Source organism: Pseudophryne corroboree, chromosome 6 (genome assembly GCF_028390025.1).
Source record: "Pseudophryne corroboree isolate aPseCor3 chromosome 6, aPseCor3.hap2, whole genome shotgun sequence".
Classification (NCBI taxonomy): Eukaryota; Metazoa; Chordata; class Amphibia; order Anura; family Myobatrachidae; genus Pseudophryne; species Pseudophryne corroboree.
This window is the reverse complement of record NC_086449.1, coordinates 709,289,665-709,302,407: the sequence shown is the minus strand read 5'-3', so window position 1 is coordinate 709,302,407 and position 12,743 is coordinate 709,289,665. Positions and strand designations below refer to the sequence as shown.

Genomic DNA, 12,743 nt, shown 5'->3' with positions numbered 1-12,743 from the left:
TTACAGTGAGGACTCATTTGTAGAGTGATAGAGGTAATGGGGAGTGGTTGCAAAAACGCAGACTGTTTTTCGGGGGGTGTCTGCCTACAGCTGCCATCACGTATGTAGAGAAAAATGGCACCAGCATCGCTGCTCCCGGAACCAGTCTGTGTGACCATAGACTCACTCGGAGAGTCAATGTTCCTTGTCTCTGTGTTTCTGAGAACTTTGCGATGGCTCCGGTGGGTGTGACTATTCATCCCTGGGCAGTTGCTTCACCTGCGTTGCTTAGCATGTCCATAACCTGAATAAATTGAAGCAAATGTAATACTTACAAATTGGAATCAGGCCCAGAGAACCAAATGTGTATATCTGTGGCTGGACCTCTCCTATGTGTATGCTTGGTTTGATACCTGTCATCATCATACTCATCACCATCATCATCTGTGCCGTATATATAACATTTCTATGCGTATATAAGCTGAGGATAAATCATATACAGTACTTAATAAACTTAAATTTTACATACAGTAAATAAATGTTACTGGCCCATGTGGCATTGTGGCAGTGCAGAGTATAGTGGTAATGACTCCCAGTGATCCCTTAACACTTGGAGTGGTAACAGAATAACTGACCCACAACACATATGTAGTGTGAGAATATAATCAAGACGTATGTTGACAATAGATGGAGTGCGCCCCCTAGCACATATATTGTGGCAATAGAAGGAATAACACACATGCATTGAGTGTAGATGGAGTGAATCTCAGCACTTATGTTGTGACTCCCCAAAGTACAATATGCAATATACAATTCCCTGCAATACATTTTTCTACCACCAGATGGTATCTTGACATAATTGTCCTATGCATGGCACATAAATAAAAAGTATGTAGCATAAGTTTCAGTTATTGGCTGAAAGATACAGTTGACTGAATGGCATAGAATTGCTGCTACTCTGTCCTTTATTCCACAGATGTTCTATGGAGCACAAAAAGTAATAACAAGCAGCTTGCACAACTCCTAAAATCTCTAATTAGATCCAATTCTAGTCAGCCTTTCCATTATAAGTGGGACCCCTAGTGCAGTGAAAACCGACCCTAGATGGTCTGTGCAGGGCTGATGTCTATCCCAGAGGAAACCATCTGAACAATTAAATGGGACTGGTTTCCTCTCAAGATCTTTGGGCCTTTACGCTACACAGTAAAACAGGCGGATGACCCTATTATTGTCAAATCGGCCCGAGAATTGTATAATGTGTACCCAGTGTAACACATGTATATTTAACCTTAATTACAATTATCATATTGACACACTTTTTTATTTTATTACTCTTTATATTATATCAAGTTAAGCTGATGTATTGCATTTCTGTACCTCAAGTCTTACAACCAATCAATTAATGAATAAAATCAATTAGTTTAACCTAGAAGTTTGATTGTGTTGTCATTGTCAATTGCTACATGTCAAAAATATCTTTGTCTGAACTTTTATGCCATTGGGATTTTCTTCGAGCTTCTGTAACTCCCATACTCAGCGATAATTAGTGATTCTGGAGATGTATTGTAGAAGATGACACAAACCTCTAATATCTTTTGCAGACTCTCAGGAAGAAGATGAGAAACACAACAGCAGCCTCCCACTCAATCCGTCCCCAAAAGACCTCCTGAGCCTCTCTGATGTGGAATGTTCACTGTGTATCCGGTGAGTTACAAATAAGAAAATACATACAACTGATGCGATTTCTGGCCCTGTAAATGGAATACAGTGAAGCAATAAGATTTCCTTTTGTGACGCAAGATTATAGGAATGAGTTTAAGTTGTGAAATGTGCACATTTTTAGGACACACTGTAATTGTGACGTGAATTTGTTGTTGGGTGGTTATTGCATCATTTTTGCAAATATGTATTCTTTACTGTGCATTGTTTACTATTGTTTAATATAATTTCTCTCTTCATCCACTATGTACAGCGCAGGGAACCATTTGTAGCGCCTTACAATAATAATACAATAATTAGAAGGGAATAAAGGTATTGTTATATGCAAATTAGAAAATAGCTGAACTATGTACAAGTAAACGTCAGTAGTGGCATTTAACAGATATTTAGTTGAGTTCATTCAGCTGAAATTAGAATTTACCATGTTACAGTTCTATGGGCCCAAGTCTTTCACCAATCATTTTTATATGATGTGACCTCTGACTGCCCAGGACAGTTGACAGTCCTTCAGTCTATTTAGAGACACATTTCGCGGGACTCTGAGAGGTTCCAAAAAATGATTCAACTAGTGAACTGAGGGAGCGCATCAACAGTCTAATATTGCTTAATAATACACATTTATTAGCAGTAATTTAAAATGCAATTTAAAATAAATGAATCAAATGCAATGGCTCCGTAACCGCAATATACAGTTATAGATACAACTACTATGTAGCGTTGTTTGTAAAGTTGTTACAACACAGTTCCTGTGAAATGGGAATTGGCAACAGTAGATAAGCTCACATAGGAGAATGTTCCATCCGGTACACAGAATACTTTGGGTGCAGCTTGCACTAAATGTAATGTGATAACACCCGGACTCTAACGTTGGAAGCCGCGAGAGACCGCGCTATGCTACCACCTCCCCGCTACCGCATGTGGCTCACCAGCTAGATGTGCAATCTTCAGATTCCGTATAGGTCACGGGTACGCTGTGCAGGAGCAGCGGAGTGTGTTGTTGGCTGGGGAGGGAGGGTGCGGCTCCTGGTCTGGCAGATGTGATGCAGAGTCCAATGCAGGTGGATAGGTTGACCTTGCGGGTGAACAGTAAGATGCTGTGCCGGTGATATGAGAGCTGTAGGCGGTATAGGAGACCCCTTAACACTTTTCTCCGTAGCAACAGTTTCCTCAGAAAGTGCCCTGAGAGTTTGGCATGTTTCCCTGGAAACAAAAAAGCAGGAAAAAGTTTCATTTGTTGCAAGATGCCGAAACTGCAGAGACTGTGTCCTTGTAGAACAAAACCATTTGCTGTTATTTTTCATACAAAGGGACAGATGTGCTATGCCTTGGAGAGGGATAAAGTGGAGAGAGATAAAGTGCCACTCAATCATCTCCTGTTAGAGCAGTGATTTTCAACCTTTTTTTTACTCACGGCACACCGAACACGATTTTAAAATTGCCATGGCACACCATCCGTTCCCCACAGAAAAAAATATATAAACACCACATTGGCCTTAACAGTAATAAAAAATCCACACATACATCGGCCTACACAGAAAAAACAATCACATTGTTCCCCACATAAATCATGTTGCTCCTTACATAAATCCTATTGCTACCCACATAAATCAATCACATTTCTCCCCACATGAATAATTCACATTGTTCCCCCTATAAATCCATAAATCCTATTGCTCCCCACAGAAGAGATAACATAACAGATATTAGACCCTACCGATCAGCTGTCCTCCCTGTCCCTCAGTGGTGGGGATTGTTCATAGTGGATTGCTGCGAATACTGAGCAGCGGGCGGTCGGGCAGGTGTGGATGTGGGTGGGCAAGGAAAGCTGTGGATGCAGGCGGGAACTGGAAGATATGTATGCAGGCGGGTGGGTTGGCTAGGTGGTGAGATGCGGCGGCCGTGACCTATGATATCACACCACCACATCGTCCAGGCACAGGTCACAGCCGGAGCATGAATGATCCTCTAAGAAGAGCCCGGGCCAACAGTTCACTCTGAAGGTGCAGGAAGCTGCTCTGGCTCCGCGGCACACCTTGTAACTGGTCGCGGCACACTAGTGTGCCACGGCACACTGGTTGAAAAAACCTGTGTTAGAGGCTATGTTTGAAAATGACACAGACTGTAACATGTTTGCAGCCGTGCGCATCTCTGGGACAATAGTCACACATCCAATCTCAGTATTCGGTTAAAAGACTCTGGGTAATTACTCGTAGAAAAGTAAGTTCGTAGGTTCCTTTTATATATCTTCAACAATCGAAAATTCTATCCTTTATGGTGGTGTGACCTTTTCTCTGTTCCTTGGTCCACATGCTCATAAAAATATATGTATAAGACGAGGCAAAGCGCGTGCCCATAGCGGTACCCTTTATTTGTCTATAGAATTTACCATTAAACCAGAACACATTATTATTAAGAATGAATTCAATGCTTTCTAGAATAAAGGGGACTATTTTGTTTGCAACATCCCCTTTTTCCAATTTGGGGTAATAATAGTTTTTTTGGGAAATATTAAGATGTGGTACCGGTTTATGGATGATATTTTTATTTGGGAAGGGGATCAAAAGGATTTGGAAATTTTCTGTAAAGAATTAAATCGGTATGATTTTAATATTAATTTAACTTTTAATATAAGTAAAACTGAAATAAATTTCCATGATTTAACTCTGTATGTTAAAAATTGAGGCCTACAGACCAAATCATTTTTTAAACCCACAGATAGTAATTCCTATATCCCCACTGATGGTAATCATCACCCAAATTGGATAAGTAATGTACCAAAGGTACAAGTTAAAAGGGTGAGACGAAATTGTACCGATGTGGAATTATTTAATGAACAAGCACTAGATTTAAAAGGAAAATTTTTGGCAAAAGGGTATAAGGAAGAAATCATGAACCAACACATTAAGGAACTTTTAGAAGTTGATAGAAACGCCTTACTTGCACCAAACAATAAAGAAACAAAAAGCCAAATTATCCTTCCTTTCATATCAACTTATAATACACAATACAAGGATTTGGAAAGGATAATAAAAAGACATTGGCATTTACTATCAAGCGACCCCGTTTTGAAAACCATCCTATCTGACCGTCCTAAATTTATTTATAGGAAAGCTCTAATTTGAAACAGAAATTAGTAAAAAGTGCTATATTACCCAAAACGTCGGGTCGGATAAAGACTAAGGGTTTCCATAGATGCGGACTATGCAAGATATGTACGAGTTATACCTCTCAACCTAGTAAATTGGATAATTTTACGTCTACTGTCACAGGGAAATCCATATAAGATTCTGGATTTCATAAGCTGTAACACAAAAAATTGTATATATCTGGTCGAATGTACTTGTGAACTTCAATATATTGGTAGAACCTCAAGACCCTTGAAAGAACGATGGGATGAACATTTAAGTAATAATAGTAGAGGATATGAGAATCACTCAATCTCTAACCACTTTAAAGGAACCCATAATAAGAGTTGTTTGGGGATAAGAAGTGTGATGGGTATAAGCAGTGTACAGAGCCATTGGCGGAAAAATAATATAGAAGAAAGGCTAGCCCAAGTAGAGATGAAGTGGATTTATTACATGGGTTCTCTATGCCCTAGAAATGTAAATCTTGATTTTGAGTTAAAGTGGTTTCTTTCTTTATATCTTTTATACTGTTGGTGTTTTATTCATGGAATTCTGATGCATTTTATATATAATACAACTTTTAATATATTTATACTTATATGTTGATGAGGTACTATGATTCATGAAATTTTGATGAATTTTATATATAATACCACTTTTAATGTATTTGTACTTATAAGCTGCTATACATGTGTTAAATATGCTGTTCATTTATCATGGTGCTATATTAATAAGGGTTTGTTGTAGTTTTACATATTCCCTTACTAGGCTTGTGAGAATGCTAGTTCCGGAAGAGTATTAGTGCCATGCGGTTCACGCACCAGATCTGGGTCAAATTGATGCGGTCCATTCACCGGAGGTGAGCCGCACTTCCGGGTATCAGAGCACGGAGCGCGTCATGCGCTCCAGGCGCCGGAGAATGCTGCTCAGTCACGGGAAAGTATGCCGCACTTTCAGAAATAGGATTAAATACGGGAACCGGAAGTATTGTGCGTTCCAGGGTCTACGGAACGCACGCTTGGCTTTTCCATTTTTTCCAGGTTTTAACTATTTGGAACTATATGATTGTAGATAATTAAAGTGAAATCGCTATATGTATTTATGTTTCTCCAACATAGGGGTGCAATTAGGAGGGTAAAGGAGGTAATTTTGTCTAGTCTAGTTTGGACCAATCAGATCACATTTAAGGGTATATACAGGAGGTAACCCTGATCTACCATACACCTTGAAAAAGGCTCCAGGAGAGCAGAAACGCGTTGGTGGCAGACTGACTTACCTGTGTGGAGAAATAGGAGTTTCCCATTCCAGTGTCGATTCAGTACCCTGAACCCAGGAGGGGACTGATTAACATCATCACGCTGTTTTGGGTGGGCATTCTTGAACACCCAACACAATCTGGTACGCATTTTATTGGTGGATTTTATATGTACCAACTTAATGTTTTGGATGTTTCAATTTATTTAGTAATTTTTTGACTGTACTTCACTATATATGTCATTCTTTCCTTTATATGTGGATGCATGTGGACCAAGGAACAGAGAAAAGGTCACACCACCAAAAGGATAGAATTTTAGATTGTTAAAGATATATAAGTGGAATCTATGAACTTACTTTTCTATGAGTAATTACCCAGAGTCTCTTAACAAAATACTGAGATTGGATGCGTGACTGTTGTCCCAGAGGTGCACACGGCTGCAAACACTCTTTGAACTTTTAGAGTTATCCGTGGAGGTGTTGGTGACCACCCCAGCAACTGTTGCTGCACCATTCTTTTGAAGTGCAAGTTTCCTGTTTGTTGTACAGACTGTAATATGACAGTTAGGAGCTGGTTGGTTGGTGCTTTATTACCGTGCTATTTATCACTCTCCAAGGCTTGATAAATCTGGGGCTAAGTTACCCATTTCACATTTCCGTAAACAATGAGGGGTAAATTTACTAAAGCTTCTAAAACAGAGAATTGGAGATGCTGCCCATTGAAACCAATCAGATGCTGTCTATCATTTTCTAAAAAGCAAAAGAGAAATGATAGACAGCATCTGATTGGTTGCTTTGGCCAATATTACCAATTCTCTGTTTTCGAAGCTTTAGTAAATTTACCCGAGTGTCTTTTTTTTTTTTTTTTTTCTTTCAGATAAGTGCTACATTAAAAAGGGGTGCTTCCTTTTGTTGAAATCCATATTGCTAGCCACACCCCATGTGCAAAAATCACCCTTCAGCACTGGTCATGCCCCCCATATCAGTCACACTAGTTACTTTCACTGCGAAGACACACAATAGGCCCTTCATAAATCTCAGATCCAGGCCAAATTGGACCTTAATCTGGCATTGGTGGACTGCAGATGGTTTAGTATAACTATTAATAATATTAGACTTTTTTTTTATATAGGGGCAGATGTACAAAGCCTTCTGAGTGATAAAGTGGAGAGACAAAGGGGTCTATTCATAAAACAGAGAAAAGCCCTGTTTTGCGGAAAATAGGGCTTTTCTCTACTTCATGCTATTCATGGAGCAGGTTACTTTGGACAAGTCAGCTGAATTGCATCACCATACTTTAGTATGGTATGTTTTAGGGTTCACAAAGCTGACGTTTTTTGGGAATACACAGTCTGCTCAACGAAGCAGTAAGTTCTGCTTTGCCGCTGCTCATCAGTGGGCGAAATATTACTCTACAGACGCAGTAATATTTTCTTAGTAAAGCCGGGTACACACTAGGCGATTTCAGCCTGAAAAATAAACGATAACAATATAAATGTTGTTATCATTTATTTTTAGGCTTATATCGTCCAGTGTGTATGGGGGTATTATTGGTGAATGATGCGTGCTCCCACACGTCAGTTCAGCGATCACCAATATTGAGCTGACATGCAGCTCAACCCGTCAGTATTGGGCTGAGCTGCATGTCCAGTGTGTACGCGCTATATCGTTCAACTGTATAGTCATTCATCGCCGGCATTTAAACATTGGCTAGTGCGTACCCAGCTTAAGTAGCAACTTACTATTACCACTTGATAATAAACCCATTGCTGCTAATTGTGCTGTTGTATAAATGCCTGTTTATTACAATATTTGTGTTTTCGTACTAGAGAGAGACATTCTTATTCTTATTCTTCTTCTTCTTCTTATTATTATTATTATTATTATTATAAGGATAGCTTTTTCTGCACTGCTTTCACCGGTCTTGTACTCAAGAGAGGCAACCATTTTGTGATCTGAACCATTGTGATCTGACATTGCATGTCTACTTCTCCCATCTTGTCTTGGAAAATGCCTACAGTGGACCTCATGCCCAATTTTACATTACCGCAGGTTTGCACACTCCTGATACCCACGGTATCCAATTTAAAAAATGCATGCAGGTTTTCATCGTTGAACACCCTGCTGCACAAAGAAAAAGGATACTTAACGGTCTGTTAAGTCTTCCCTCCATCTAACCACTGGGAAGGAAGCTGCTGGGAGGGGAGGTGTCTGCTGGAGATGTAGTTTTGCCTGCTGCTGCCTCCCTTGGGTGGTCTCACAAGCACTCACACATAATTACAGACACTCACACACACTGCTGCTGCAGAAGATCAGCTATTGTCGCTGGAGAAAGAGGACACTGCTTCGGAAGGTGAGTAATTGCTGACTAATATTAAGCTAATTGGAAACTTGGAATTGCTTATTTAGTCCTGGGGGTAAGGGGGGAGGGGGGAAGGGGTGCTACAACTAGTTGTAACTACAAGGTACAACTAGAACCTGTAGATGGAGTACCTCAATTACCAAATTTGAACAGTATGTTTGTAATTGCTTTTCCTGGGCCACCAGTATTATGGAAATGATAAATGAAAATTGGACCTTCTTCCCGCCAGCTATTGTGTGTTGTGTTTTTATTCAATTGGGTTCAGAGGTAGTTATATGAAATGCAATTAAAAGTACAGCTAGGACATAGGCACAAACAAAGCCCTGATACTTAATTGGCTTATATAAATCATGCGGCTGGCCACATTAAGTTGCATTTAGTCTTGTTAACCCTTGTAAAAGGCGGAAAAAAATTGAATGTTGTAGCATCCTGCACAACAAATGGATTCACACATGATTATACTTGTAGGGGAATTCAATTTAGCGTGAGTGATTAAAAACAAAACAAAAAAAACAACATTGCGGTGCAGGGGTTTTCCCTCAGACGCAAGGTTATGGGCAGTACGGATGGTGTAATGGTTAGCATTACTGCCTCACAGCACTGAGGTCATGGGTTTGATTCCCACCATGGCTCTACCTGTGCGGAGTTTGTATATTCTCCCCGTACTTGCGTGGGTTTCCTCCGGGTACTCCGGTTTCCTCCCATAATTCCAAAAATATACCGGTGGGTCAACTGGATCCCAACAAAATTAACCCTTGTATGAACGTGTACATGTGATAGGGAATTTAGATTGTAAGCTCCACTGGGGCAGGGACCGATGTGAATGGCCAATTATTCTCTGTAAAGTGCTGCGGAATATGTGTGCGCTATATAAATAACTGGTAATAAATAAATAAATTCACTTGCATGAAAGAAGATGATGCACGCATCCTTTTTTTTTTTTCTCTAACGTCCTAAGTGGATGCTGGGGACTCCGTCAGGACCATGGGGAATAGCGGCTCCGCAGGAGACAGGGCACAAAAATAAAGCTTTAGGATTAGGTGGTGTGTACTGGCTCCTCCCCCTATGACCCTCCCCCAGTTAGGTTTTTGTGCCCGTCCGAGCAGGGTGCAATCTAGGTGGCTCTCCTAAAGAGCTGCTTAGAAAAAGTTTTTAGGTTTTTTATTTTCAGTGAGTCCTGCTGGCAACAGGCTCACTGCATCGAGGGACTTAGGGGAGAGAATTTCAACTCACTTGCGTGCAAGATGGATTGGATTCTTAGGCTACTGGACACCATTAGCTCCAGAGGGAGTCGGAACACAGGTCTCACCCTGGGGTTCGTCCCGGAGCCGCGCCGCCGACCCCCCTTACAGATGCTGAAGATTGAAGGTCCGGAAACAGGCGGCAGAAGGCTCTTCAGTCTTCATGAAGGTAGCGCACAGCACTGCAGCTGTGCACCATTGTTGTCACACACTTCACACCAAGCGGTCACGGAGGGTGCAGGGCGCTGCTGGGGGCGCCCTGGGCAGCAATATTTAATACCTTTATGGCAAAAGAATACATCACATATAGCCATTGAGGCTATATGTATGTATTTAACCCATGCCAGATATCTAAAACTCCTGGAGAAAAGCCCGCCGAAATAGGGGGCGGGGCTTATTCTCCTCAGCACACAGCGCAATTTTCCTGCTCAGCTCCGCTGTGAGGAAGGCTCCCAGGACTCTCCCCTGCACTGCACTACAGAAACAGGGTAAAACAGAGAGGGGGGGCATTTTTTGGCGATATTTTGATATATTTAAGCTGCTATAAGGAACAACACTTATATAAGGTTGTTCCCATATATATTATAGCGCTTGGGTGTGTGCTGGCAAACTCTCCCTCTGTCTCCCCAAAGGGCTAGTGGGGTCCTGTCTTCGATAAGAGCATTCCCTGTGTGTCTGCTGTGTGTCGGTACGTGTGTGTCGACATGTATGAGGACGATGTTGGTGTGGAGGCAGAGCAATTGCCGATAATGGTGATGTCACCCCCCAGGGAGTCGACACCGGAATGGATGGCTTTGTTTATGGAATTACGTGATAATGTCAGCACATTACAAAAATCAGTTGACGACATGAGACAGCCGGCAAACCAGTTAGTACCTGCCCAGGCGTCTCAGACACCGTCAGGGGCTGTAAAGCGCCCTTTACCTCAGTCGGTCGACACAGACCCAGACACTGAATCTAGTGTCGACGGTGATGAAACAAACGTATTTTCAAGTAGGGCCACACGTTATATGATCACGGCAATGAAGGAGGCTTTGCATATCTCTGATACTGCAAGTACCACAAAAAGGGGTATTATGTGGGGGGTGAAAAAACTACCTGTAGTTTTTCCTGAATCAGAGGAATTAAATGATGTATGTGATGAAGCGTGGGTTAACCCAGATAGAAAAGTGCTAATTTCAAAAAAGTTATTAGCATTATACCCTTTCCCGCCAGAGGTTAGGGCGCGCTGGGAAACACCCCCTAGGGTGGATAAAGCGCTCACACGCTTATCAAAACAAGTGGCGTTACCGTCTCCTGATACGGCCGCCCTCAGGGATCCAGCTGATAGGAGACTGGAAACTACCCTAAAAAGTATATACACACATACTGGTGTTATACTGCGACCAGCCATCGCCTCAGCCTGGATGTGCAGTGCTGGGGTCGTCTGGTTGGATTCCCTGACTGAAAATATTGATACCCTGGATAGGGACAGTATTTTATTGACTATAGAGCAATTAAAGGATGCTTTCCTTTATATGCGAGATGCTCAGAGAGATATTTGCACTCTGGCATCGAGAGTAAATGCGATGTCCATATCTGCCAGAAGGAGTTTATGGACGCGACAGTGGTCAGGTGATGCGGATTCCAAACGACATATGGAAGTATTGCCGTATAAAGGGGAGGAATTATTTGGCGTCGGTCTATCGGATCTGGTGGCCACGGCAACTGCCGGAAAATCCACCTTTTTACCTCAGACCCCCTCCCAACAGAAAAAGACACCGTCTTTTCAGCCGCAGTCCTTTCGGTCCTATAAGAACAAGCGGACAAAAGGACAGTCATATCTGCCTCGGGGCAGAGGAAGGGGTAAGAGAGGGCAGCAAGCAGCCCCTGCCCAGGAACAGAAGCCCTCTCAGGGTTCTGCAAAGCCCTCAGCATGATGCTGGGGCCTTACAAGCGGACTCATGAGCGGTGGGGGGTCGACTCAAGAATTTCAGCGCACAGTGGGCTTGCTCACAGGTGGACCCCTGGATCCTGCAGGTAGTATCTCAGGGTTACAGGTTGGAATTCGAGAAGTCTCCCCCTCGCAGGTTCCTAAAGTCTGCTTTGCCAACGTCTCCCTCAGACAGGGCGACGGTATTGGAAGCCATTCACAAGCTGTTTTCTCAGCAGGTGATAGTCAAGGTACCCCTCCTACAACAGGGAAAGGGGTATTACTCCACGCTATGTGTGGTACCGAAGCCGGACGGCTCGGTAAGACCTATTCTAAATCTGAAATCTTTGAACCTGTACATACAAAAATTCAAGTTCAAGATGGAGTCACTCAGAGCAGTGATAGCGAATCTGGAAGAAGGGGACTTTATGGTGTCCCTGGACATAAAGGATGCTTACCTGCATGTCCCAATTTGCCCTTCACATCAAGGGTACCTCAGGTTCGTGGTGCAAAACTGTCATTATCAGTTTCAGACGCTGCCGTTTGGATTGTCCACGGCACCTCGGGTCTTTACCAAGGTAATGGCCGAAATGATGATTCTTCTGCGAAGAAGAGGCGTATTAATTATCCCTTACTTGGACGATCTCCTGATAAGGGCAAGGTCCAGAGAACAGCTGGAGGACGGAGTAGCACTAACCCGACTAGTGCTGCAACAACACGGGTGGATTCTGAATTTTCCAAAATCTCAGTTGACCCCGACGACACGTCTGCTGTTCCTGGGAATGATTCTGGACACGGTTCAGAAAAAGGTGTTTCTTCCGGAGGAGAAAGCCAGGGAGTTATCCGAACTTGTCAGGAACCTCCTAAAACCAGGGAAAGTGTCTGTGCATCAATGCACAAGAGTCCTGGGAAAGATGGTGGCTTCTTACGAAGCGATTCCATTCGGCAGATTCCACGCACGAACTTTTCAGTGGGATCTGCTGGACAAATGGTCCGGATCACATCTGCAGATGCATCAGCGGATAACCTTATCGCCACGGACAAGGGTGTCTCTTCTGTGGTGGTTGCAGAGTGCTCATCTGTTAGAGGGCCGCAGATTCGGCATACAGGACTGGGTCCTGGTGACCACGGATGCCAGTCTGAGAGGC

At 42.6% G+C, this 12,743-nt stretch overlaps 1 protein-coding gene across 3 annotated transcripts in view; it reads left to right on the top strand.

Annotated features, from left to right (window-relative positions):
* Positions 1–12,743, top strand: part of LOC134933276 (LON peptidase N-terminal domain and RING finger protein 1-like) — a 148,896-nt gene that overhangs the window by 98,240 nt on the left and 37,913 nt on the right. For all 3 annotated transcript variants that reach the window (XM_063928351.1, XM_063928350.1, XM_063928352.1), the window contains exon 6: positions 1,581–1,683. In XM_063928351.1, the coding sequence (XP_063784421.1) occupies positions 1,581–1,683 (103 nt within the window). The remainder of the gene's footprint in view (positions 1–1,580; positions 1,684–12,743) is intronic.